Source organism: Phacochoerus africanus, chromosome 5 (assembly GCF_016906955.1).
Source record: "Phacochoerus africanus isolate WHEZ1 chromosome 5, ROS_Pafr_v1, whole genome shotgun sequence".
NCBI lineage: Eukaryota > Metazoa > Chordata > Mammalia > Artiodactyla > Suidae > Phacochoerus > Phacochoerus africanus.
Window position 1 is genome coordinate 34,935,406 of NC_062548.1, and position 27,246 is coordinate 34,962,651.

General features: G+C 46.0%; 1 protein-coding gene across 1 annotated transcript in view; it reads right to left on the minus strand.

Annotated features, from left to right (window-relative positions):
* Positions 1-2,647: 2,647 nt before the first annotated feature.
* Positions 2,648-27,246, minus strand: part of SHISA9 (shisa family member 9) — a 306,580-nt gene continuing 281,981 nt past the window's right edge. Inside the window, exons 4-5 of the mRNA XM_047779156.1 lie at positions 23,201-23,248; positions 2,648-3,781 (exon numbers count right to left, since the gene is read on the minus strand). Coding sequence (XP_047635112.1) covers positions 3,399-3,781; positions 23,201-23,248 — 431 coding nt within the window. The 3' untranslated portion in view covers positions 2,648-3,398. The remainder of the gene's footprint in view (positions 3,782-23,200; positions 23,249-27,246) is intronic.

A 27,246-nucleotide genomic window follows, 5' to 3' on the forward strand; every position in this document is an offset into this window, starting at 1 on the left:
TTTACTTGCAGAACATATGGTTACTAAAATATTCGCACATAAAATATGCTCCATTTACACAAAAAAACTGGGGGGAGTTTGAGGGTGGGGGGATGCCAGGCGGAGCCCAAGGCAGGTGGAGGCTGAGACGCTCTGGGAGGGCAAAGGGCAGTCAGACTCTGGGCCCTTTGGGTTGGAAGTTGGGCGGGTAGCTAAAGGGAAGACAAAGAGGCTACTGCCAGGGCATGAGATGGGGAAGGGAAAGTCTCCCTACATTGTTCTGACTTCTCTCTTCTAAGTCCCTCCATTCTAGCTAAACAATCCTTGCTGATACACGGCAGTCACAGTTCCCCAGGACATCTTTCATGATCAACTTTCAGTCCCACGACGTCTGTCCACCCTCCCTAGAAGAAGCCAAAGAATCAACTTCCGTGTGCAAGCCCTCCCCCACCTCAGTTCAGCTCCCATAGCCCACAGAAAGGTAACGAGGCTGAGAAGTACTGTTCTTCTTGGGACTCTCATCACTGCTACATCTTATGGACCACGCTGCAACTCTGCTGCCCAAATTCTAGCTGCAGAGCTCCAGCTAATAAAACCCACTGCATGAAGTTTACTCAGAAGAGACGGAACACGAAGAATAAATCCCCTAGATTCAGAGATCAAGAAGGTCCTTAATCAGGGCTGGGATAAAGGTCAGGCGAAGGGGATGGAGGGCTAGGAGTGGAAAGGAGCTAAAAGGGACACTAGAATTATAGAACTTATGTGCTGGACGGAACCTCACGGACAAGCCCACCCAGTATTTCCTGAAGTTTGCGCTGTGTACCACTTGCTGATGCGAGGAGATTTTTGAGTCATAAATACACAGATAGAGCACGGATGAATATGGAGTCACATAAGAAATGATTCTTTTTTCATTTTCATCCATCCATTTGATTTCTTCAAGGAGAAAGTTTTCACAGAGTGCCAGTATGTCTTTAACAACTCTTTAACATCTGCTAATCTGTTTTTAATAAAGACAAGGGGAGAGGGAAAGAAAGGGAAGGCAGGGAAGGAAGAGAAAGGGAGAGAATGAAGGGAGCAAATGCCAGGCTTCAGCTTCAAACCCTGCCATGGTCAATAGCCTGAGGCTAGAACAGAACAACGGCTGCATTGTTACTTTGGTACTGATTTTATTCTTACTTTCCTTTTAGAGGGACTGATATGGTGGAAAGTTTTCCTTTCCAAAGTTAAATGCGTGAGAAATGAATTGATTTAGGTAAAAATACTGTGACAGTGGCACACAGGGATGCTGGACATGTGCTGCAGGTACACAGATAACTTCAAGGAAACACTGACCAAACCCAGGGGAGTTTACTCCACAGTGAGGAGAGCTGGGGTTTCAGCCAAGCAGCTGAGAAAGTGGGCACCAAATCTCCCACCCCTACTTCATCCAGCACAGACCCTCCTATACACAGGGATCTCACAGAGGGTCTTTCGCTTAAAAAAAAAAAGGGGGGGGGCAGAGGTTTTGCTATTCCAAAAAGCCTGAAAAGCTCGATCTCACCCCAGTTCCCCATGTTTCAGATGGGAGAGTGAAGCCCAGAGCGAGAAAATGCACGGTCAACGTCCCCAGATCAGCAGGGAGTAAGAAAGAGCATTACCGGCTGGTTTCCCTGCCCCTAGGATGTGCGAGCAGAGAGTAGGGAAGGCAGAATGCCGTCCAGCATTCCAGGAAGAGTCTTGCAGGACTAGACCAGGTGCAGCTCCCGATACCGGAAGAGCTCGGGGCCTCTCCCAGGTTCCTGCTCATCAGCTAAGCCCTTTAGGGACGGGCTGAAAACGTCCCGCTGTAAATGAAAATCTCTTCTCTGTCAACTCCCCTCTTTGGGCTTCCACCAAACAAACGGAACTGGCAGGACACCTGACTTTTTTGGGATACCCACTCACTATGAGAACCAATCTGAACACCCACCCCAGGGAATTGTGGACGGGAGATGACGGCCTTGCTCTGTCCAGGGAGATGGACTGGAGGGACCCTGGGAAAGATGGGACCCAGAGATGCTTCACAGGTTGAGGGCGCTAGAAAATGGTGGGGCTTGCGGGCCTCTGACAGTGTGGGAGGGTGGGAGGTCTGGGTCTTTGCAGATTGGGGCAGCCCCCTCAGAGGGTGTGACGGGATGGGCTTTTACCAACACAGGGAGGATGGAAACATCTACCACTGCAGAAAACAGAAGGGAGGAAGGCTGAGAGAACACAGGTTGCACTTGGGAAACAAGACTGTCATTCAACAGTGACACATCGAAGGCACCACCCACGCTCATGACATTTTCAGTCCAAAGCAGTTGAAATTCGGCAGCGGCGGCGGCAGCAACAGGCTGAAGAAGGGAGTTGGGGAGAGACAGTTAATAGAGAACTGATTTCTGTGTCTGTTTCCTGTCTCAGAGGCGAGGGGGCAATGCCAGAAATTGGAGGCTTGGGGTCCCCTTCTCACCTCTTGTTGACACTTGAGCTGTGGACTTTTTTGTTTGTTCTTTGATGATGCTCATTTCCTAAGTCTTGAAGACGGTGGACACAAATTTCTCTGCTGTTCTTGTCTGTTTTGTGGTGGGGTTATATTTTATTTTTCTTAAAAAAAAAAAGTTATTTAAGACTTTCTGGGCCCTCTCCCCACCAAGAAGCCTTCCCTTCCCATTTCCACGATCATGGTCTGTATGGGAGTTCTCTGAAAGGTTCTTTCCTTCCCATCACTGGCGGTGGGTTCGGAGTCTTTTTTTTTTTTTCTTTTGTGAGTTTGAGTGTGTGTTGTTTTTGCTTTCAACATTGATGATGTGAAAAGTACTATCAATAGCATGGTGGGGGTCCAGTTACTGTCTCACGCTCATCACGTCACTACTTCCTGGGATAAGAAAATGCTTATTACATGCCCTGTTTCCTCTCCAAACAACCCCTCTTTTCTACACCCCTCAGAGGGTGTCACCATTTACCCTTCTCCCCTTTCTGGCTCTTTCACCCAGAACTAGATAATGCGTGGTAAATGGTCTATGTGCTCAAATGGACAATTTATCTAAGTTGTGCTACTTTTATTTTCTTCATCATGGATTTCAGTTTCAAGTTGGGAGGAGGAGAAAAATCAGCCCCAAGATGTGGGCACGTGAGTAGGCCACCTCGGCCCTGAGGTCGAAGGAGGGTGCCTCACTTTCCCCTTTGCTGTATTGCTGACCGTCCAGGCTCCAGTCTTGCTCAGCTGCCCGCCGACATGTGTTGGGCAGGACCCAGGAAAAGCGTGATTCCACGTCGCCGGTAAGTCTGCCGTTGGTTGGTGTGGAGAGTGTGCGTGTGGGTGGGTGTGCGGGCAGGGAACAGGAACAGTGTGGGCCGGGGGTATTTTTTTGCCTCTCTCAGTTGAGTGTGGTCTCCAGGATGTCCCCTGTGGTGACAGCTCAGACAGTCACTTCTGTTTTGCTGTTGGTGATGAAGTATGGCTGTGGGGGTGGGTAGTGCTGGGTGCGAGTCCCCAAGGGGTCGCTGGAGCCCGACTCAGCAGTGCCAAGCTTGCCCTTGTTCCCATAAGGCTGCTGCCGCCGGAGAGACTGATCCTTGGGGTCCCAGCTCTTGAAGTTGGCGGTGGAGTTGTAGGCCAGGGGGTGGGGGGGCATCTTGTTGGTGCGGGACTTCTGTCCGTTCGGCTTGGCGGGGCCGTGCTCGGGACTGAAGGCCCGCGGCTCGTCCTCCACTCTTACGGGATGCAGAGGTAAGTTGCCCTTGGCAGCCAGCTCGGCCAGGTGCCGTCTCTTGGAGTAGAAGTCATCATTTACCTTGTCGGCTGTACAATGGGACAGGTGGACGGAGAGGGGCAGGAGAAAGCAGAGAGGGAGAGAGAGGAGAGAGAGAGAGAGAGAGAGAGAGAGAGAGAGAGAGACAGTTAGGGATTGGTCAACCCAGGAACAGCACCTCCGCGGGCCAACAGTCCAAACGAGACACACACTAGAAACTCCATCTGGAGCAGACAGAAGGAAAGAGGAAGACAGGGTCAGAGGCTCGGCACAAACAAGAGCAGGACCAAGAGGGCGAGGGCACCCCCGATGAAATCTCTAGCTCCCCTCTAAATCCTTCTTTCCTCTTCCCTCGTGACCACATCTAACCCTCTGCCACCCTTGCCTTCCTTATACGATGCAAGCATTTTTTCTCCATTATGAAAATGATACATTCTCATTAGAGAAGATACCAAACATGTTGAGAAACATTTTGCATCCCTCGGCTCCTCCCGGAGACGGCCAATATCAACACTTGGGTGTGTTTTCTCCGAGGTTTCTCAACAAACTGGGCTTCACTGGGGATTCCCATCAGGGTATTCGTTCACTGCTGTTTTTGCTTTTAGCAGTTAAGCAGGCCTGTGTTCAAATCCCACTTCTGCCACCTATTAGCTGTGTAGCTTTGGTAAATAATGTAATTTTTATTACCATCAACTTCTGCATCAGGAAAGTGGTTACCATAAAAAAGTATATTTCATGGGGTTGTTTAGAGGATTAAATGATATGACGTAAGGAATGTGCTTATTAGACATCAGCCACCACCATTATCATCATTATCATAAATAACTAATTGCTCATGTAACATTGTAGCAAGCATTTCTTCACAGCGTAAATCACTAACAAACAGCATTCTAATACCAACTCTGTGAGGGGAACTACAAAAACGAATCAGTTGACTTACTGATGAGCATTCAAATGGTGCCAATATTTCGCTAATATAAATGAAGCTGAGATGAAGTCTAGAAGACTCAAGCTCTCTTTGTACTTAGAATTTTGAATGTAAAATCATTCTAAAAATATTTTTAAATCTATACCTGAGGGCGGAGAACTACAGCCCATGGGTCAGTGTAGCTGCCACTTGTTTTAGTAAATAAAGTTCTGCAGGCATGCTACCACGCCCTTTCTTTCACGTACTGTCTGTGGTGGCTTGTGCTCCACATGGGTAGATCTGAGTGCTTGTGACAGAGACTGCGCGGCCCACTCAGCCTGAAATATTTACTATCCAGCCCTGGAATGAATGAGTGGAGGTGGAATTACTTGGCCAAAGGGATGTAAACATTATTAAGGCCCTTTATACATATTGCCATCTACGCTACCAAAGAATTATGCATTTTTTATAATTATATAGAATTATAATAATAATGTCTACTTCATCCTCTGCACTCTAGAGCAGTGAATGATCATTCAGTGCTTCCTTCCTTCCTTCTTTGCCTTTCCTTTCCTCCCTTCTCTATTTGACATTTGTTTCTCTGACACTTCCTTTTATTTTACTTTCTCTCACAGTTCTTTTATTTTTTATTTTACTTTGTTTTATCTTTTGTCTTTTCTAGGGCTGCACCCACAGCATATAGAGGTTCCCAGGCTAGGGCTCAAGTCGGAGCTGTAGCCACGGGCTTACACCACAGCCACAGCAATGCCAGATCTGAGACAAATCTGCGACCTACACCACATCTCATGGTAGCTCCGGATCCTTAAGCCACTGAGCAAGGCCAGGGATTGAACCTGTGTCCTTGTGGATACTCGTCAGATTTGTTTTCACTAAGCCACAATGGGAACTCCCCCACAATTATTTTATTAGAAGAGCCTCTGTACTTTTAAAATTAACGTCTTTGCAATTTTAAACTTACGTCTCTCAGGAGTCCAGAAATACTTACTACTCGTTTATCCACACTTCCTACATCCTATACTGCTGAATGTGTGAATTTACGTAAATTCGTGGAGGCCACTGCCCTTCCATGCTTCTTTTCTCTTTCGATCCTTTCAACAAGCACGAGAGGTAGGAAAGATGGGGATTATGATCTCTGCTTGGCAGGTTAGGAAACTGTCGAGCAAAGGCATGCAAAATGATTTAACTGAGCCTACCCACAGCTAGTGCCTGAGCCAAGGGAGGTCCCAACTCCAGCAGACCCCATTTGGTGCTTTTGAAAGGCCATAGAGGAAAAGCTTTATTTTCAGGAGTGAGTGGGCACGATATGCCCCCCTTCTCTCTTCTGCATCCAGGGCAGGCCTCACTCAGCGATCACAGAGCTCTTTCCTAGCACGTGTGGCCTCTGCTTAGATTCCTCAACACAACACCCTAGGAAGCCACAGTTAACTTTCCAGGGTGAATATAGTTTAAGTTGGGTTTCTGTCACTATTAACGTAAACAGCCCTGAATAACACAATCTTTCAAGAGAAAGTCACCCCCTCCCTTGAAATCTAGAGCCGTTTGAAGATGCAGAATATCAGTGCGAAAAGGAACTATGGCATAGTTCCCGACATGGGAAGAGCACACATTCCCAAAATACCAAGCACTGCTTGAGGTGGTGTGAGTTACATTCAAGGTGATAGCAGAACTGCATCCTTCTGCCTTCCAGGGGAAAGTTCTGGGTTTCCAATGTTACGATGTTTCAACAGAAATGTGCTCTGACATCCTTGTTTGCACTTCGACATGTATCCAGTTACTCCCAGGACAGATTCACAGGCTTCTCCCACTCAAGGCGGCCAAACCTGAACCCATCAACATCACTCATGTCTATTCTCCAGGCTCTTCCTTTTCTCCTGCATGAGAACACCAACGCTCTGGTTTCCTCAAGCCAGAAACACCAGAGGACTTGCTGACAACTCCCTTCTATTCGCCCCAGCATAGGTCTTTCCAGCCATTATCTACCAAATGCTTCTCTAACCTATGCTATGCCTCCCCCTTGCTTTCAACGCTACTCCACTTCTGTCACCAAACTGGCTCCCCTGCCTCAAATCTCCCCTCCCTTAGTCCACTGTCCACAATGCAGCCAAAGCTGCATTTCTAAAATGGAAAACCGACCATATTACCCATCTACCAAAATGTTCCGTCATTTAGTCATTTGTCAAATCAGCATAGGCCAGCTGATAGACACTGGAAATACAAGGGACCATAAGAAACAGAAAAGGTCCCTGTCTTTGTGGGATGGACTTTCTATGAGGGAGGGACAGAATGTGACCAAATAATCCCATCAATTACACAAACATAGAAATACAGTAAGTGCTATGACCAACTATCCGGTCTTATGAGTATTTAAAACAAAGTCTCTGAGATGGTTGGAGAACCAGATGCTGGAGCTGAGATGTCTCATCCTTTCATTTACACTGAAGCAGTCACTTCTTCTTTTTCATCTCTGATTGCTGTGTCTAGAACTTCCAATATTATGCTGAATAAAAGTTGTGAGAGTAGGCATCTTTGTCTTGTTCAGTAAGGAAATGCTTTCAGGTTTTCACCACTGAGTACAACGTCTGCTGTGGGTGTGTCATATACGGTTTTCACTGTGTTGAGCTATGGCCCCTCTATGCCCACTTTCTGGAGGGTTTTTATCATAAATTCATATTGCATTTTATCAAAAGCTTTTTCTGCATCTATTGAGATGATCATATGGTTTTTATTCTTCAATTTGTTAATGGGGTATATCACATTGATTGATTCATGGATACTGAAAAATGCTTGCATCCCTGGGATAAATCCCACTTGATTATGGTGTACGATTTTTATAGCATTTGCATTCCTGGATCCCTCCCTCAAACAATTTCCTCAGAATCTCTGAGGATGTGGTCCAGACATTGATTTTTTTTTTAAAGCCCAAGCTTAAGCCCCATCCTAATGTACAGCCAGAGTTGAGAACCACAGGTATAGCCCTGGCAGCTAGTATGCCGCCTGTAGTTTTTTGGCGAGAACTAAAAAACAAGTGATCTCTCATCCTACTCTTATCTTCAGGTACCCCTCCCTTCTAGGAAGTCAGAAAGGTCAGATCCTCCCATGACTGGCCCTTCTCCAGGGCACATACTGTAGCTGCCTTTTTACGTTTGTTTATGCAGCTCATTCATTATTGTCTCTCTCTCCCACTTGGGTTCCAAGCAAGTGAGGCCAGGTCTGATGTTTGCCCACCATTGCATAAGCAATGTCCAACCTAGTTCCTGGCAGATATGAGGCACTCAATAAATACTCAGTGAATAAATTGGGAGCAAAATACAAAGCACAGAGACTGTCAGGACAGTAGTAGGGCTCCCTTTGAGTCTCTTACTGACTCACTCACCCTCATGATGTCCCCCCGCATGACCCAGAATCATTTATTCCTATATTCCTCTTTCCAGGCAATGGATTAGTCTAAGGTCAGCTCAAAGCAAGGATGCATGAGGGTCCTTGTTTCTGACAAACCAAGGACACTGATGATGAAGGAAGTGTCCTAACAGCTGGGCTAGGTGACATGTTCTCAAAAGGTTCTGATGAAAAACAGTCACAGAGGCATTCAACTCTTGGCATATCAATGCAGGAATGGGGACCAGCCCCTCTGAAGGGGAGTCATGGAGTCCCACATGGAGAGCCTACCTCCTTCTCCACACACATCCCTGAATTGTTCTCTTGGTGAACTTCGCACTGGGTACCCCTGGGCATAGGAGGGGTTTAGTATATGGGGCAAAGGTGGGACAGGAAAATCTTTGGGCTCTGTAATGAGACCTCAGGGATGTCACTTAACTTCTTTTGCCTCTATTTCCTTTGGTATGAAACGGGGATAATGTAACTACGGCCAGGTTTACTGTGAGGAATAAATTATACGAGACATAGAAGCAGTATAGCACAATGTGAAAGAGAATAACTCTTCAGTACATCTATTTTGTCTATCTCCTGGCTTATGAAAGAGGCACTGGATTAAATCCAGAAGACATTTACTGAGCACACACTCTGTGCCAGTCATCCTGACAAGCACAAAGGAAGCACTCATCTAAACCAACCATCCTTCCTTCCTTCCTTTCCTCCCTCTCACTCCCCTCCACCTGCCACGTGTGTTGAGTGTCTAGCTTCCCCTAAGAGAGAACCTAAGAAGGGGCCTTGATCTGTTGAGGATGAGGGGCTGGTCAGGGAAGGTATCCCAGAAGATGCTCTTACATTATAATCTGAAGGTGAAAAGTAGCAGAAACAGCAGCCTGGTGAGGGCATATGGGATGTATTGCAAATATGGCATCATATTTTGCGGTTCCTTCTATTAAGAGATGAAGTCTGTTTCCCTACCCTTTGAATAAGGCCTGACCTTGGCATTGGCTTTAACCAGTAGACTGTAGCAGAAGTGATGTCCTGCCCATTCCAAGCCTGGGCTTTTGGAAGTTCTACAGACAGCTTCTGCCATCAGGCTTTTGGAACCCTGCCTCCATGAGAAGAAGGAAGTGCAGGTTAGCCTCCTGAAGGATGAGAAGCCTGCAGTCCAGTTTCCCATGCTCACCCCAGCCAACGGCAGCCAGCTACTTGCCAGATACCAAGCAAGGCTATACCAAGCAAGGCTATCCTAGACTGTATGGTCTAGCCATCAGCCCATCAGCCAGCTGAACACGGATAATAGTAAACCTGGCCAAGAACAGTCAGTCCAACCCAAATCAGAACTTCCCAGCTGACCCAGAACCACAAGCCCAATAAACAGCTACTGTGTAAAGCCACTAAGTTTGGGGGTAATTGGTTATGCAGCAGTAGGTAACTGAGAACAATTGCAAAAGCCCTGAGGTGAGAAGTCGCGTGATAGTTTAAAAAAACTGAAGGAGTATCTCCTTCGTAAATTGGAGAAAACAAGAGGTCATCACATCATCTAGTGCCCTGTAGGCAGGACTGTATCACTCACATCTATTTATTTGTCTGGCCACCCTCCCTCAGTCAGACTGAGGGATTTTAGACAAGTGCAGAGCAGATACAGACTAGTTGCCTGGGGTGAGAAACTGTCCTTCAAAGAGCGGTTTTCGAGATTATCTCAGCGAGGATGCAGTTGGTGCTTAGGTGGATGAACTGTTCCCATATCCAGGAAATGCAACGTTCGTGAAATCCTCTTTCTGGTCCCTTCCAACGTGGATACTGAGAACGGGGAAGAAACACTTACCCGCCACTCTGTTTTGTGCACTGTGGTCCCTGTCTTAGTATATTAAAAAGCTGCTCATGAAAGAAATCACAGATTCATTGAACAGCCTTGTAAGCCCCATTAATAAATGCATTAACTTAATCAGCCCGAGTATCTCATGGGCAGATGGCTAACAAGCCAACCAGGAAACAGATGCGTGAGGCTTTCAACAACACTGGTCCTCTCTGTTTTGATTTTTCTTCATTTAAAAAGCAGAAGAAAGAATGAAAAAGGTGCTTTCCTCCCAATAAGCCTAATTGTCTTGAAGGTACCAAGGCTATAAAATTAAACTGTACCTTCCTCCATCTGTCTCTCTCCTAATTAGCAGCAGACACTGTACAGGTGCAGGGTGGGATGGAGCCTCGCCTCCGTGGAAATGGAGCGTGTCAAAGTAATAACCAGTTTTCAAAACAAGCTCCATATCTGAGGGTCTTGGCAGGTGGCCTCCCACATACCTTTTTTCCTGTAGGCCAAAGACATCTTAAGGAGGGGTTCCTACGGCTCTTTCTCACTTGGTGATAATCTTGAGTCTCAGGTGTTGGATTCCACCGGGTAGGCAGTGCCCCAACCTAAACTTTCTCCCGTTTCTCAAATTGTCCCTACCTTTGGTCCCAGAATATATTGGAATGGAGTGATTCATCTTCCCATGATGCTTAAGCATCAAATCCAAATTATTGGCAGTGGCTCCCAAGGTCCGCATGATCAGGCCCTGGCTGTTAGTCCACCCTCATCTCTCCCACACATGTGACCCCATCCCATAGCCCGAGTTTCCTAGGGCTGCCATGACCGATTTATGCTTTCACAGTTCTGGAGGCTCGAAGTCTGAAATCGAGGTACCAGGAGGTCTGTGCTCCTTCTGTGGGCTCTCATAGAGTGTCTTTCCTTGCTTCTCCCAGCTTCTGATGCTTATATTAATCCAGGCATCCCCTGCCTGCAGCTGCATCTCCAGTCTCTGACTCTGAATTCACATGGTCCTGCTCTCTGTGTGTATCTATGTCCAAATATCCCTCTTCTTAGAAGGACACCAGTCATTGCATAAGGACCCACCTTAATCCAGTGTGACCTCATTTTAACTTGGTTATGTCTGCTCAGAGCCTGTTTCCAAGTGTGTTCACATTCTGAGGTTCCAAGCAGATTTAGGGGGAACCCTAACCCCGATGCTATTCAAAGCAGTATGCACAGGATTCCTTTCTGGTCCCGAACACACCCCCACTTTTCGCCATCTCAGGGCCATTGGACCTTGTCCCAGTTGTTCTCACTGCCAAAATGCCCTTCTTGGGGCATTCTTATCACTTGGTTCTCTGATCAAAGGTTAGTTCCTCAGAAAAACCCTACTGATGACCCAGTGAAAAGAGAGCCCCCACTACCCCAGAGGCTTTCATTTGAATCTGTGGATCAGCAAAGTGCACCATCCTCTCGAATGTGGAACAGGGTGGGGGGGGCATCAACCTAATTTATTAAGGGACTGAGTATAAGAAAAAGCAGAGAAAGGGGAGATCCGTGCCCTTCCTGCGTGGCCTGCTTGAGCTGGGACACTGGTCTCTTCCTGCCCTTGTACTGGGATTTACAACATCGGTTCCCTTGGTTCTCGTGCCTTCGGAGTTGGAACCAAGAAATACACCACTGGCCTTCTGAGTTTCTACACTGCAGACACTAGATTGTGGGGCTTCTCATCCTCCATAATTACACAAATCAATTCCTGCAACAAATCTCCATATATTCCTCCATATGTATCTTATACCTTACATACACACACACACACACACATGCATATATACATACACACAGATGTGTGTGTGTGTATATATTATACCCTACATATACATATATAAAATATTCTACATATATATCCTATATATATATATATTCCTACATATGTGCTTTATATATAATATATTCTATGTAAGTATATTATATCCCACACACATATCCTTTATATATACATACACACCTACATATGTATCCTCTATGTCAAATACATCCTATATATATTATACATAACATAATATATCCTATATATGTATATTATATCCTACATATTTATTCCTACATATGCATCCTATGTATATAATTATCTTATATATGCATATTACATATCCTATGTATATATGACATATGTATCCTATATATATATCTATATATCCTATGCACCTATCACAAAGATATAATGGAGATAAAATGCAGCCATACTGGATTAATGTGAATCCTAATCCACATGAGTCCAATGACTGTGTCCTTATAAAAGTGAAGAAATTCATCATACACACAGAAGAAGGCCATGTGAAATCAGAGGCAGAGACCGGAGTGATGCAGCTACACGAAGCAAAGTAAACCAAGGATACAGAGAGATAAAAATATGCAATTGTCTCTGTTTCTCTGATGAATACATCGTCCACACCACAGAAAGAAAGCGCAGTGGCCTCTGCTTTACAGGGATGGAAGGACGAGCAGCTATAGCTCAGGGAAGGGAGAATGAAGCCGGGTGCAGGAGGCAAGGGCTAGTTAAAGAGACTGCTTGGATGCAGCAGCAAGCTCTGCTGACATGCCTCCCTCCCAGCAACCTCAGGGGTCACCTGAGTAAGAGCTCACCTTCATTAAGTGTGTGCTCTGCTCCAGGTACCCAGCTAGAGATGGACACTTGTTACCCCTTTAATACGCTCCATATCCTAATGAGGTAGGTGCTTACTGACGGGGAGATTGATGCAAGAGAGTTCTGGCCACTTGCTCAAGTGGTGGAGCTTGGATCTGAACCCAGGACACTTGGCTGATTCCAAGTAACCTGGAATTTATGAATCTGTGGTGCCCACACTCACCGTTTATTTAACCATCTGCCAGGCTGATAGAAGAAACTCTCATTTCCTTAACAAGATTTTATCGGCAAGAAAAGACTCCCCCCAAACTAAAGAAAATGGAGGACAGAGTGAGCGTTATCCAGAGAAAACATGTTTCTTGAGTTCTCCTCTCTAAATATCAGGCATTGAGACATACATGTAACTATCTTATCCATGAGAGGAAACATCGAAATAGCACAGCTGGAAATTTCATGAAGCCCTAAATTCCCCCCGGAAGGTGAAGTAGGTTTACCTTTTTCTTCCTTAAAGTGGGGCAGGAGAAGGGAGCTGGGATGCTGTGAGACTGCCAGGTCCTCGGCACTCAGTCGGCTACTGCTTTACAAGAGGACCTCACATCCTCCAAGATGTACTGGCGTGGACCGGAGTGCTGGCCAGCCACCAATAAAATGTGGCTTCCTGTCACCATCGCTGAGCTAGGCTGGATAAGGACCTAAACACTCCCCACAGAATGGAGAGGAGCCTGAGGCTTCATCATCACTCCAACCAGGAACTGAGCGGGTGCTTTACACGAATCACCGCATTCATCACCGTCATGGTCTCATTTAGTCGGCTCCCTACCCCGCCCCGAGCTAATAAGGAAGATGTGGTTGCCTGGGCTCTCCCTGCTGTGACACATTGATTCACGTGACGATGCAGGGGGATCCCTTCTTGAGATAGTCCCCAGTATTTATTTTCCCTCGGCTTCCACGCTCCTGTCCCCACCCCTCAGAGGGCAGCAATCACATTTCATGATGACACAGTATTCCAAGGGTTGCTTCTGAATCCTACACTGAGCTCTTGACATCCACACTAGAGTCGTGGAAGGCAAGACTTCAGCAATAAGATCCGAGAATGCTGTGAGAGAAAGCACGATAGTGAGGTTGAGAGCTTGGAGGATTCAGGGCACTGGGTTTATACAAGCAGCAGAGTTTGGAAGAATGCACACCTGCTTTGGGGGACTGTGAAATCTTCTTTACAATATGGGAGAAAAAGCATGAACTTGGAGAGGAGATGGATCTGGTTCAAATCCCAACTCTTCCACGTATAAGCTGGAGACCTTGAGCAGGTTGCCTAAGTTCTTAAAGATTCAGCAATAAAATTGAAAATAAAATAGCAATGCCTACATGGTAGGGGGTTAGGGTATTCAAGAGAATCATGTGAAATATCTTGTATGATGTAAAGCACCAATGTCCTTGCTCCATGGTAAGTATTCATTAGACAGTAGCTGCTATCAATGGCATTGTCAGAAAATGAAAAGAATATACGATGAAGGTAAGAAGATTGACTTTGCAGAGTGCAATGGAGAAGTACAAGCAAGACATGCAAGTAGGACTCCTTAGATGTACACCCCGCCTAAGATGATACTGTAAAAGCCTTGTCTCCAACACTGCTTCTACTGTTTTTTTCTTGGGGACACGACTGCCCAGCTCTGGGCTAGATGTCCCCTGCCTTCTCAAAAGCTGAATTTGGGCATGTGGATAGGTTCATTTGTGCCACTTTTTGGTTATTTTTTTTCCTTTTTATTTTAAAGTTATATAGCATAGTTGAATTACAAGGCTGTGCTCATTTCTGCTGTACCACAAAGCGATTCAGTTAGACACACACACATATCCATGCTCTTCTAGACTGTTTTCCCATGGAGATGATCACAGAACACTGGGTAGAGTTCTCTGGGCTCTACCGCACATCCTCACCTGCCAATCATTCCATATACCTCAATATGCATATCATTTGTGCCATATTTTATTTTATTTTTGTCTTTTCTAGGGCTGCTCCTGTGGCATATGGAGGTTCCCAGGCTAAGGGTCTAATGGGAGCTGTAGCCGCCGGCCTACACCACAGCCACAGCAATGCGGGATCCAAGGCACATTCTGCAACCTACACCACAGCTCAGGGCAACGCTGGATCCTTAACCCACTAGGCGAGGCCAGAGACTGAACCCGAAACCTCATGGTTCCTAGTCGGATCCGTCAACCACTGAGCCACGATGGGAACTCCTCATTTGTGCCATAATTTAGACTCCACATGTAGGTGATATCATGGGGTATTTGTCTTTCTCTTTCTGATGTACTTCACTTAATCTGAGAATCTCTAGTTGCATCTGTGTCGCTGACTTGCATCCACATGACCTGCCAGTTTGGAGTTAGTACATGCAAACTACTCCATTTAGAATGGATAAGCAACGAGCTCCTACTGCATAGCTCAGGAAACTCTATTCAATCTCTTGGGATTGAACATGATGAAAGCAGTATGAGAAAAATATGTATATATAGGTATGACTGGGTCACTAGGCTATACAACAGAAATGGCTACAGCACTATAAATCAACTACACTCTAATAAAATTAAAATGTAGAAAAAAAAATTGGCCATGTGGCTGATCTCTCACCAATAGAATGTTAGCAAAAATGATGCATCAATTTCCACTTCACCTGATGTGCTTAAAAGAAAACTGGTGGCCCTGGGTGGCCTCTCCCCGCTTCCCATAGGCCCTAAGAGCAGCTCGCTGTAACCCTGCACATGAGGACAAGATGGCAGGTGGTGGCAGAGCAACAATGTTGGAGGAATCTGGGTCCCCCAGTGACGGCTCAACTGAGCTGCCCCACCAACCTGGGCCACACCCTTTGGGACTATTACATGAGAGAGAAGAATCTACCTCTTTCTCTTCATCCATTGGATTTGTGGGGCCTTTTGGTTCACTAGGATGGTATTTACTTTTTATTGATACAGGAGTGTTTACTGGATCTCTACTTTCTTCTCTCTCTCCATCACAATCTGAATTAAAAAGTAAAAGGGGAAACAGTTCATGTTTAAAAAAAAAAATATCCAGGTTTCTCTTTTCTTTTGAAATACTCCCTAAAAAGCTGCACAGGCCCCTAGGGCTGTCTCAGCAGGCAGAAACAAGAAAGGCAGAGCAAAAGACTAGCTTCCCCAGAAGGGGAGGGCCAGGGAGGAGATGGAGAGATTTGTCTTGATGGCAAATTAGCCCCATATCGTCTGGTTCTGGGCCTCGCTGCAGAGACCCAAGGAGGGAAAAATCACATTTGAACCGGGTTCCAATGAAGCGCAGGACTCCTGGCTGCTCCTACAGGGCTGCATATCTTCCCCGAAGCCTCCTCTCTCTAAGAGAGAAAACTGGAGAGGGGAATCCAGGAGCCTGGTCTGTTTTTGTCTTCGCCCTGAGAGCTCCCAAGAGGAGGCGCTGCTGCCTTTGCCTGCGAGGGTTCTGAAACAATGCCTGGCCTGGGCTTTGCACCAAAGCTGTCCAGCTGCCCCTTTGTTGTGGCTGCAGGGAGCCCTCTGTGAATGTCTTGCTGCCAATGGACCTATGAAACCTTAAGCCTTATGTCTCTTGCTTCAGGCAGTCCTGCTGGGCAGTCACCACATTCTGAAAGGCTATTAAACAAAGATGGATGGACGTTTGCTGCATCCATGGCCGGCCACAGAGCCCCCTGGATAAAAGGGCCCTGGATAGAAACCAAACTCATTCACTGCCTTTCCATGCCTCCTGCATTGCCGCTCCATACATGGGGACAGTTCTTGTCAGAAATTCCGTGTATGGCTGTGATCAGTCTCCTAGCTGGTGAAATTTTATGCAAGTAGAGGGTTTTTTGCTGTTGTCTCAGTTGCTTTTAATTGTACTTTTTTTTTTTAATTAAAGTATAGTTGATTTTAAAGGGAGGAAATAAAGGTTAATAACTCTTCTTAATCCTACACACTTCCTTCCTATGTGCTATAGCAAAAGATCCTCTCAAAGTAGATGATGATAAGATTTGGGATCCTGTGTTAGACTGATGCACAAATTACTTCTATGCTTCCCCCTTCCCTGTATCCACACTCCTTTTATGTGACTTTGAAACTCCCCCCTCCCCCTAAAAGGAGGATCTTGCTGCCCCCACCCCTGGATTCTGAGTTCACCCATGTGATTAATGAAGGTCAGCAGTTAAGACACAAACAGAAGTTTGGAAAGTGCTCGATGGCATCTGGTTGCCCGCTTGCACCTCTGCTCCCCTCATAAGAACATGTCTGGGCCACCCTCTCTGAGGACGAAAGACACTTGGCGTAAAGCCAAGTCACCCCTGGCATTCTAACTAAAACCAGCCTACATCAGCCAATACCCAGCCAGCCTCAAGATACACGAGTGAACTCAGCTTAGACGAGGAGAACCTCTTGCATCAGCACATAGACCCCTGATTTCCATAAATGCTGAGCTAAACAATTTTAACTCAGGAAATTTGAAGTTGTCTGTTACGCAGCATTACTGTGACAATAGGTGACTGATACAAATACCAATCATTCACTTACTCCCAGGACAAGCCCCAATTTCCAGGCAGGGATCCATGTCTTCCCTACTCTTAATCCACATGGTATGGATGACATACCTCTCCATCCCTTTATCCCCTAGCCATTCCCCAATGACTACAAATGACCCATTTCATGGCCCTCGCTGTAACACATGACAAGGCAGGCCAATCAGAGCAAAGCCTGAGATTTTTACTTAGGGAAAGAGGTCAGCGAGGTTAGTGATGCCAGCCTTCCATTTTATAGGAAAGGCAACTGGAGCTATGAGTTCAAACACACCCAACGGAGTAGAAGCAGTGCTGGATCTAACCACGGGGCTCCTGGCTTCCACCTAGTTGATTTTTCTATTTCCCAGGACCTCTCCAGAAAAGACAACAGGATTTCCTTCAAATGCCATGCCCAGCTCCATTTAGTATTTATTAATAAAACGTATGTTGTGTGTTGACTCTGTGATGAGGGCACCCATGCAAGATGTGGGGGACATTTAGCAGGAATGGAATCTAGCTGGTTTAGCCTCAGAGGGCATGCCCTCCAACCAGTAAAATATGTATTGCCATCTTGCTGCAGTGGCATTTTCTGCAAAGCAGAGAACTCCTTCCACTGGCTCACTTCATGTCTTATGGGTTCCCGAGGAAGCTCATCAGGATGCCTGTGCTTGCCGTGTGCTTTTCCAAAGAGGCTGAACTCAGGAGCTGGTAGGATTTGATTTTTATTTAAAAAAAATAAAATCATCTCCCTCTCCTCCACCTACTCTGTACCCTACTGCTCACCCACAAACCAATAACCCAAGTCAGAAAATTGCAAAAGCCCTAATTCCACACAGTAATATTTTAAGGCTACTTTTAGGTGAGTCCTTTCCCAGGCTGTGTACCCACCAACAGAACTGTAACCTATATCACACATTTTCTAGTTCCCTGTGCTTCTGTAAAATCTCTTGAGTAAAGGTTTATCCACAAGCTACGTCAAATTTCTTAAAAGAAAGAACTAGGATTTATTGAGTGCCTAGCATGTACTAGACACCATTTTAGCCATTTCACCTGCATTATCTCATTTAAACCCTCTTAAAGGTAGATGATGAGGCAATATCATTTTTTTCCATGTGACAGATAAGAACTAAGGCCCAGAGATATTGAGTAATTTGTCTGCCAAATGACTCTGCCACAGCTAATAAGTGGCAGAGCAGGGAACCAAGTCCAAGACTGTATACCTTCCAGCTATCGCCCCCAGCTCAAACCCAGGCTAAGAAAAGCTTTATTTCAGCAAACAGTGAAAGTACTCATGCTTAGAGGAAGGCTGGCCTGTGAAAATTGGTGCCCTGGGATAAATCATGTTTGTAACCAGGATTGGGTCTTAGAAAAAGGTACGTCCAGAATTTAGAGTACATAGCGTGACTCAGGAGGTCCATTTTAAAAATGAATGGAGGAGTTCCTGTTGTGATGCAGCAGAAAGGAATGTGACTAGGAACCATGAGGTTGTGGGCTTGATCCTTGGCCTCGCTCAGTGGGTTAAGGACCCAGTGTTGCTGTGAGCTGTGGTGTAGGTCGCAGACGCAGCTCAGATCCTGCGTTACCGTGGCTCTGGTGTAGGCTGGAAGATACAGCTCTGATTGGACCCCTAGCCTGGGAGCCTCCATGTGCCATGGGTGTGGCCCTAAAAAGACAATAAAATAATAAAATAAAATAAAAATGAATGGAAAACGGGGAGTTCCCACCGTGGCACAGTGGAAATGAATCCAACTAGGAACCATGAGGTTGCAGGTTCGATCCCTGGCCGTGCTCAGTGGGTTAAGGATCCAGCGTTGCCATGAGCTGTGGTGTAGGTGGCAGACTCGGCTCAGATCCTCGTTGCTGTGGCTGTGGCACAGGCTCACAGCTACAACTCTGATTAGACCCCTAGCCTGGGAACCTCCATATGCCATGGGTGTCGCCCTAAAAAGAAAAATAAATAAATAAGAATGGAAAATGACGAGTTCCCACTGTGGTGCAGCAGGATAAGAATCTGACTGCAGTGGCCCGGGTTGCTGTGGAGGTGCAGGTTTGATCCCCAGCCCAGGGCAGAAGGTTAAAGAATCTGGCATTGCTGCAGGTGTAGCTCGGATTCAATCCCTGACCCAGGAATTTCCATGTGCCGTTGGTGTGGCAGTAAAAATGAAAAGAAAAGGGAAAGAAAGAAAGAGAGAGAAAGAAAGAAAGAGAGGAAGAAAGAAAGAACTAAAATGAAACAAGGTAGAGGCACCCTATCCAGAGGTTCCAGGCCGGTAGGAAGAGGCATTTCCAGTGATTCTGCGTGAGGTCCTGAGGCCATTCTTTGAGTCCTGGGTCCTGGTCCTGAGAGTAATATAATGTGCTGTGTGACTGTGGACAACCTCATTTATCTCAAAAGGACTCAGTTCCCTCATCTGTAAAAGCATACACAGTGAAAAAGTCTATTTTCTTCATCGGTTCATGGAAGAGTATTATTTGCATTGCCTCATAAAATTACTCCCCCAAACCTGATGAAGTGTGGATACCAGCATCACCTCCAGAGACGAAAGTCCAGATCATGCGGGCAAGACCACCCAACCTGATTCTAGTCAGAGCCAGAGTCATGAAATCACAGCACCAGGCCAGCAGTTTCCCCAAGTTCAGGGCTCCAGTGGACTGCTGGACTAAGAGACAGGTAAGGTTCAAAGCTTCATTCTGCAAAATAAATGTATTTCCAAGTCATGCCTTCATATTGACTAGGGGAGTCCACTGGGCTTGAGGTGGTGGTGTCTTCTGTCCTGGGCTATTAAACAAACAAGCCAGGAGTCCCCAGGGCTGCGCACGGGTGGAGCCACAGTAGTGACCACTAGGGGGCGACTTGTCTGGGGAACCTCAGGTACTGAAAAATGAATCCTGCAAACTAATAAACTTTGTTTGCCATCTCCCTGCCGATACAATTATAAATCCACTATAATAGAAAAAACAAAAATCTAGAAAAAACCACCCCAATTCCCCTCCAAAGTGAGTTATAGTCAATGCAGGTAGAAGCAGGAAACCTGTATTTTCAGGGACCTAGTTCTCTCTCTTTCCCAGCTACCCCTTCCTTAGCCTCCCCAGGAGACACCCACCCCTCTGCCAATGCCCTGGGTCCTGGAAGCATCTGCACTCCGGATGTTAATACACGAACTGGTTTTCCCGAGAGATAAGAGATCAGATGTCAAAAGCGTTTGGGTAATGATGAGTTATCCAGAGTTTGACAGTTGGGGTTACCACAAGATTTTCCAAAGCTTGAATTTGCTCACTTGATAATAACAGTAATAATAACACCAGTTATTTATCACTTTCCACACGCCAGGCACCGTGACACATGTTGCACACATCTCGTCCTCACAACAACCTAGGAGGGAGGTGTAGCAGTAACACCTCCATTTTGCAGATCAAAAAAAACAGGGGCTCGGAGAGGCTGAATGACTCAGAGAAGGGAACAAGAGTACACAGTGACGAGGCCACAGTCAGAACCCAGATGTGGCTGAGGCTAAGCCCATCACACCCCACATACATCTTCCTTTCAAGAAAGTGGCAGGATGTACATTCCCCTGACCTTGTTATGATGCCTCACGTAGATTCGAGGTCTGGAGATTGAGTAGGAAACAACAGTGGAAGATCAGTGACCCTAGAGCAACCTGAGCCTGCCCTCTCTGGGACCCCCTTTCTCCTCCCCAGACAAAGCAGGATGAATGAAGGCACATTAAGCAGGTCGGGTGAAATTAGCCCAGTCTGAGTAGAAAAATAGCTTCTAAGCCCTTGCTTTTGACCCGTCCTGAAATATTTTTCCAAATGCATCAGACAATAACAGACTGATATAAGGACAGGGAGGCTGACTGCCTCTAAATGCTGTCACGGGAATCATAATAGCTTTGTTTTTCACAAGGGAAGGGGAAAAAAAAAGTTTATGCCTCAAATTAGTAGGTCTGTCATGTTCTAAATTGCTTGCATTTCTAAAAATGGACATTGACATGTGAATAGTTATTATCTAATGCAAGACCCAAAACATCTGCCTCTCTCAAGACAACAACAGGGTAATCAAGGGATTCTCCTGAGACACGGGTCTAAAGCTCTCTCTCCCAATTCTGGACATAGGATGACCCTCTCCAACACTGCTCCCCTCCCCAGAGCTCAGAGGTTGCTTCTGAGCCTCTGAGACCCTGGTCAAACTGCCCTCTTCAGAACCCTCAACCCATAGAAAGATGCTTGGACATCCAACCAAAGGGTCTTAGTTGGAATTCCTGCCATGATGCAATGGCTCAAGAGTCTGACTGCAGAGGCTGGAGACATTACAGAAGTGCAGGTTCGACCTTCAGCCTGGTACAGTGGGTTAAAGGCCTACACCAAAGTACCACTTGGATTCAACCCCTGGCCTGGGAACCTCTATATGCCATGGTTGGGGCCATTAAATAAAATTAAAAAATTTTTAAAAGGGTCTTAGTTTCCTAGCAAGATTTCTCTATGGCAGTGGTTTTTACTTTTTTAATGATTTTTATTTTTTCTATGATAGTTGGCTTATAGTGTTCTGCCAATTTTCTACTGTACAGCAAAGTGACCCAGTCATATACATGTATATATATATACATACATATATATACCTTCTTTTTCTCACATTTATCCTCCATCATGCTCCATCACAAGTGACTAGATACAGTTCCCAGTGCTACACAGCAGGATCTCATTGCTTACCCATTCCACATGCAATAGTGTGCATCTATTAACCCAGATTCCCAGCCCAGTGGTTTTTAAAGTGTGGTCCCCAGACCAGCCGCATCAACATCACCTTGGAATCTGTTAGCCATTCAGCTCCCCAGGCCACACCCAAGGTCTAGAGAATCGGAAGCTCTGGGGTGGGGCCCAGGAACTGGGCTTTAATGACCCTCCAGAGGATGCTAATACAAGGGCTCGAGTGGCTCTCGTGTGAGCACCATGGTGGGCCCGTGGCTCCCTCGTCCCCAGTCACACGCACCCCCTGCATTCTGCAGACTCTTCATTATGCCTCTGCTACATTATCTTCTCTTCAGCCTCCACCCACCCCAGTTTGGGTCCCCACCCACCCCGATGACTGCAAGAGCCTCCAAGTAGGGGACCCCAATGCCAGCCCGCCCTCCCCTGATCCAGTTTCCCCTTGGAAACCAGAACTGTCTTTTAAGAATGCAAAATGGCTCTACCAGTATCGTACCTAGATCCCTGCAGTACCTTCTAACTTCTAGTTCAAGGTCACTAAAGAGTTTTACTTCCACCTGCTTGGATCAACTATAGCTTTGTGACCACCAAATTCAACAAAGAAGAAAACGGAGTTTCCAGGCTGTTCTGGGGGGAGAAAAAAAAGCTGTTCCCATCACACCCCCATGGGAAATAATTTCAGTATTAGAGAGTCGGGCAGATATGAGTTCACACAGCAGCTCCATCATTTAGCAGCTATATGACTTGAGACAAGCAAGACCTAGCCTCAATCACACACCCGTGTCCTCATATCTAAAGGGGAAGGACAAGATACACAGCTGGTCATGGGAGAGTTCAATGATAAAATGACATAAGGGTCCCAGCCCTCTGTCTGGCGTATAGTAGGGGGTTAATAAACTATAGCTACGACCTGGGCCAGTCACCTGCCTGTCAATACACAGTCTCAAGAGGACCAACTCCATAACTTTTGATGCTTACCACGGTAGCCAGGAAAATTGCAAATACCATTTTCTGTTTCCCCACGGCGAATCATTCCCAAGACCCAGGCCAACAATCTGACTCTGTTTATCTCTAGATATTTCAGGTCATTGTGCACCCCCCCCCACTCACAAACAGCAGCATTAATTTACCTTATGTTTTGCCATTTGCCTGCAGAGTTTTCTGAGAAAAAAACATCATCAGATGTCTTACCTGGGATGGTTTCTGTTCATGACATTTTCCTCGAGGCAACGGATATCAGGAAGCGAGGCGTAGCACAATTTTCAACAACAGTCTGGAGCACAGACACGCCATCCCAGGCATGCATGTGCGTGGGCATACACACACACACACACACACAACACCTACACACCAGAACTCAGAGGGACCTACAGGTCCACTCAACGCGGACACACGTGTGCACTGGGTCACACACGGACACTGGGACTCTCTGTGCCTTCATGGATTAACGTCAAATCCAACAACACCTGGACAAAAGAGCTAGAAAAAGCCATACAGTACCTTTTGGTGACTTAAGTGTCGCCACTGCCCAGTCACCCTCAGAACTTCCTAAAAAATAACAATGGAGAGATGCTGATCTGTGCACCGGCTTTTCAGGTGTGCTGTGCCCTCTCACCCACGTGCTGCTTCTGGTGCCCCAGCTGCAGCCTCCAAGGGGGGCAGGTCCCAGGAGACCTGGGCACAGGGCGAGGAACTAAATGCACAACTGCGATTATGTGAACATGTCTCTCTGCAAAGCCATGAAACACGATCACAGCAATGCCCAACACAGGATCAAAAGAAGTTCTCCCCCAAAAAGGCCTAGATGTTTTCAGGGAGACAGAGATTTCTCAGGTGGTGGATCTGGCTCTGAATTTCAACCCTCTAAGAAAGAAAGGAAAGTTTTAAGTTATATGAGGTTGCTTTGCTGGTAACAATGCTCTGTTGACAAGAGATCATTCTGATCCTCCTTTACTGAGATTCTTCTGTTAAAGGTGGGGCGGGGGGGGGGGGGAGCGTGCATTATCAGTTCCAAATGCAAGGTCGGGGCAGGCTGTGCAGACTGCAACTTTAAATGCTGGGTGGCAAGCCAGTTAGGGTGGAGATCTCCCTACCACAGTGCCTAACAACAGTCTGTTTGACAAACGTTGAATGAATGAATGAATTCAAGGTTCTCCAGGGAGTCACTTTTCCTAAAAGAAAGAAATTCTCTTCAACGCTGAGGGAATCAAGTCTGTTATCTGAGCATCCCATAATGCCTGGAGTTTTGACTATAAATCGGTTTCTCTAAACTGAATTCCATTTCTGATGTCCTGGATGAGGCCTGGGGGACTCTCCTATTATGAGCAGAACACCAGAGTGACCCTTTCATAAAGGATGGTGAGAATGACTGGGGCTACTCCCTACCCCGGTTCTTCTCTGTAAGACTGGGTTTTACTCAAAGCGGGGCAAACCTGCCCAGGTGCCTGGGCTGCAGCCTCTTCCCATTGGCTGGTGGCCCAACCAATCAGCATGCGCTACGAGCCCGCTTTTCCTCTCTTAGGAATCTACCGGAAAAACGAAGTCCTCAACATCTCCGCAAATTTCCAGAGATCTATCAGACTGCCAGCTGGGAGGAGACACAGGGAACAGTCTGTGATCGGAATGATTGCAGAGCACAGATCCGGCCCCATTTAAACATTTCCGGTTGGCCTCCCGGCCGTGCCAAACGATGCTCAAATTGCCACGTTCCCCTGCAGATATGAACTCTAGACCCTCATCACTCACAGCAGAGGGAAAATTGGACTGGCAGGCGAAGAGTGACGAAGTTAAAATTAAGTGGGCCCCGCCGGGGACTCCTTGATGTTTCTTCTCCCTCTGAGCCAGGGTCATTGGCAGCTGGAAACAGTGATGCGGCCCCAGGTCTTCATGTGTGGGTGGATACGAGCCTGACGTAGTCGCTGAATCACTGGACCCAAGGAAGCTGTCTTGCCCCCAAGTCCAATCGCCACCGGTGGCCTTGAAGGCAGGAAACACTGGGTGGTCACTCCATCCCTGCTCCCTAAGACAGGGCAAGGCGGTCACCAGTTTTGTTTCATAAACCCAGTGCTGATAATGGTATTCAATAAGAGGGCACACAAGCTGCCAAATACATGGTTAAGGGCCCCTAAAGGGCCGGGTGACACTAGCGGACATTAGATTAAATAGGTGTTGAGTGAAAAAGTAAATGCTTATCTAAAGAGGCCGGCCCAGAGGCACGGAAAGAAAGAAAACATGAGGAAACTTCTGGGAGATGAAACGATTTCTCATCCTTCCTGGGATGTGGATTATGCTACTGTGTGCCTATTTCAACAGTCCCACTATTGTAAAATTATGATCTACGTATTATACTATATTTTAAATTATACCTCAACTACAGCATACCTTAAACATGTTATACCTCAGTTATACTAAGCATCATGAGGAAATTTTTACTTTCAAACAAACAAAAAAATTCCCCTAGTTAGGTCCTCTCCCTACAAAAGAGGAGAATGGGCATCTTCAGTTAATTTTTTTTGTGGGGGAGGGGGTGCTGGTTATATCCTTCTGGTGCTAGAAGTTGCTCTGTGGGCAGCAGCATCATTTCGTGGGAAGAAGATGGGCTGAATCAGGCTATCGCAAATATGACCCTAGGCTCTTCGGGTGTAACTGGGAAAATTAACTCTATTTGAGCCTCAGCTTCCTCATTTTTGGAACGGAACCCTCCCTCAGAGGTGTACTGTTTGAGAATTCAAACTCCCTTTCCTAACTTAAAAGCAAAACTAAACAAACACCCATCAGAGGTTAATTCACAGTTGAGGGGCTTATGCATCACTTAGGGTGTTCACATTTGACTCCTACATGTGGACTTAGGATATTCCTAATGGCATGTTCATCACTGTATCAGCATATTTGGAGATTCAAGGCAAAACATGACCAACACACAACTCTGGTCTGGAGACTTTCATATGTGGCAGTTTTGGGTGAGGGCTGGCAATGTACCAGGCTAAGCACCTCCCCTGCACTGTATCAGTGAATCTTCCCAATAAACCTGAGTCGTGTGTTTTTATTATCTCCATTTTACATATGGGGAAACTGAGACCTGAGGAGGTTGAGTCATTTTTGCAATAAATGTATGAACTAGATCATTTTTTTTTCATCTTTTGTCTTTTTAGGGCCACACCCATGGCATATGGAGGTTCCCAGGCTAAGGGTCGAATCGGAGCTACAGCTGCCAGCCTACACCACAGCCACAGCAATGCAGGATCCGAGCCACGTCTGCAATGAATGGAACACACTTGGTTCATGCTTCCATGGGACCTACGATCAAGGGACACCAGATCAAAGGTCTGGAGAATGAGTGAATGAATGAATGAAACAATAAATAATTCAACTCCATCTCTCCTTCTTGTCCAGAATAGAATGAGGTGTAACTGCCTACATTTCCCTAGTGTGTGCTAATCTTTTACCAATAACTGGGCAGTGAATCCCTTGGAAACAGAGACTGTTCTGTTCTATGGGGCCAGGAGTTACAGTCCCAAATCTATGAATTATAGAGAGAAAAGAGCTCTGTTTAAACACAAATGATGGGGGCTTGGGGTAAGTAAATGCAAACTATTGCATTTGGAGTGGATAAGCAGAGGGAACTCTATCTTGTTACTTGTGATGGAACACAAAGGAGGATAATGTTTGAAAGAGAATGTATATATAGGTATGACTGGGTCACTTTGCTGTACAACAGAAATTGACAGAACATTGCAAATCAACTATAATAAAAAAATTTTTAAAAACATGAATGAATGTGATTTCAACAAGCAAACAACAATAAAAGAAGAGAAAATAAAATAAGATAGAAATGAAATGAAATGAAATAGAAGGGAAAGGAAGAATTTATCTCAGGAACTATCAATAACTCCCACCCTTGTCTCCCCAGAGTTGACAGTGAATGAATGGAACATAATCAATGACCCACAGGTATTCTGGTAGCTAGAATTAGTAGAATTGTTTACTTTTATAATTTTAAAATTAGAGTGGAGCTGGGAAACTAGAGTTCAGCTTCCTCGTTTTCACATGAGGAAGCTGAGGTCAGAGGGTTTTGGTGGCTGGCTCAAACCCACTTGACGTTCAGAATATTAAAGCCTCCAAGAGAAGTGTTATTTTCCAGAAATATTTTTGAACTTGGCAGTTAACCCTAAAGGCTGTCCAAGACTCCCCTTATTTACTGAATTGAAATTTTTAGCAAATGACTCTGGTTATCAGAGACTGCAGAGCTTTCAACAGCAAACCATTTTTTAAACAACTTCTCTCCTGGGTGGTAATGACTTTATTAACGAAATGCATTTCGTCATTCACACCACGGTCACATGATGCCTGAATAAAGAATCCTTGAAAGAGCGTTTATCACGGGATTTGCATTTCATTTGCGCAGGCAGAATCTGGACTCCTGGGTAACCACTGGGTCAGGCAGTCCCCCAGTGTGCCCCCTCGCTGGACCTCACAAGAGCATCACAAGATCATCCGTGACTCAGATAAAGCCTGTGAACTTGAACTCCCGTAACAGTCAGAAAAGA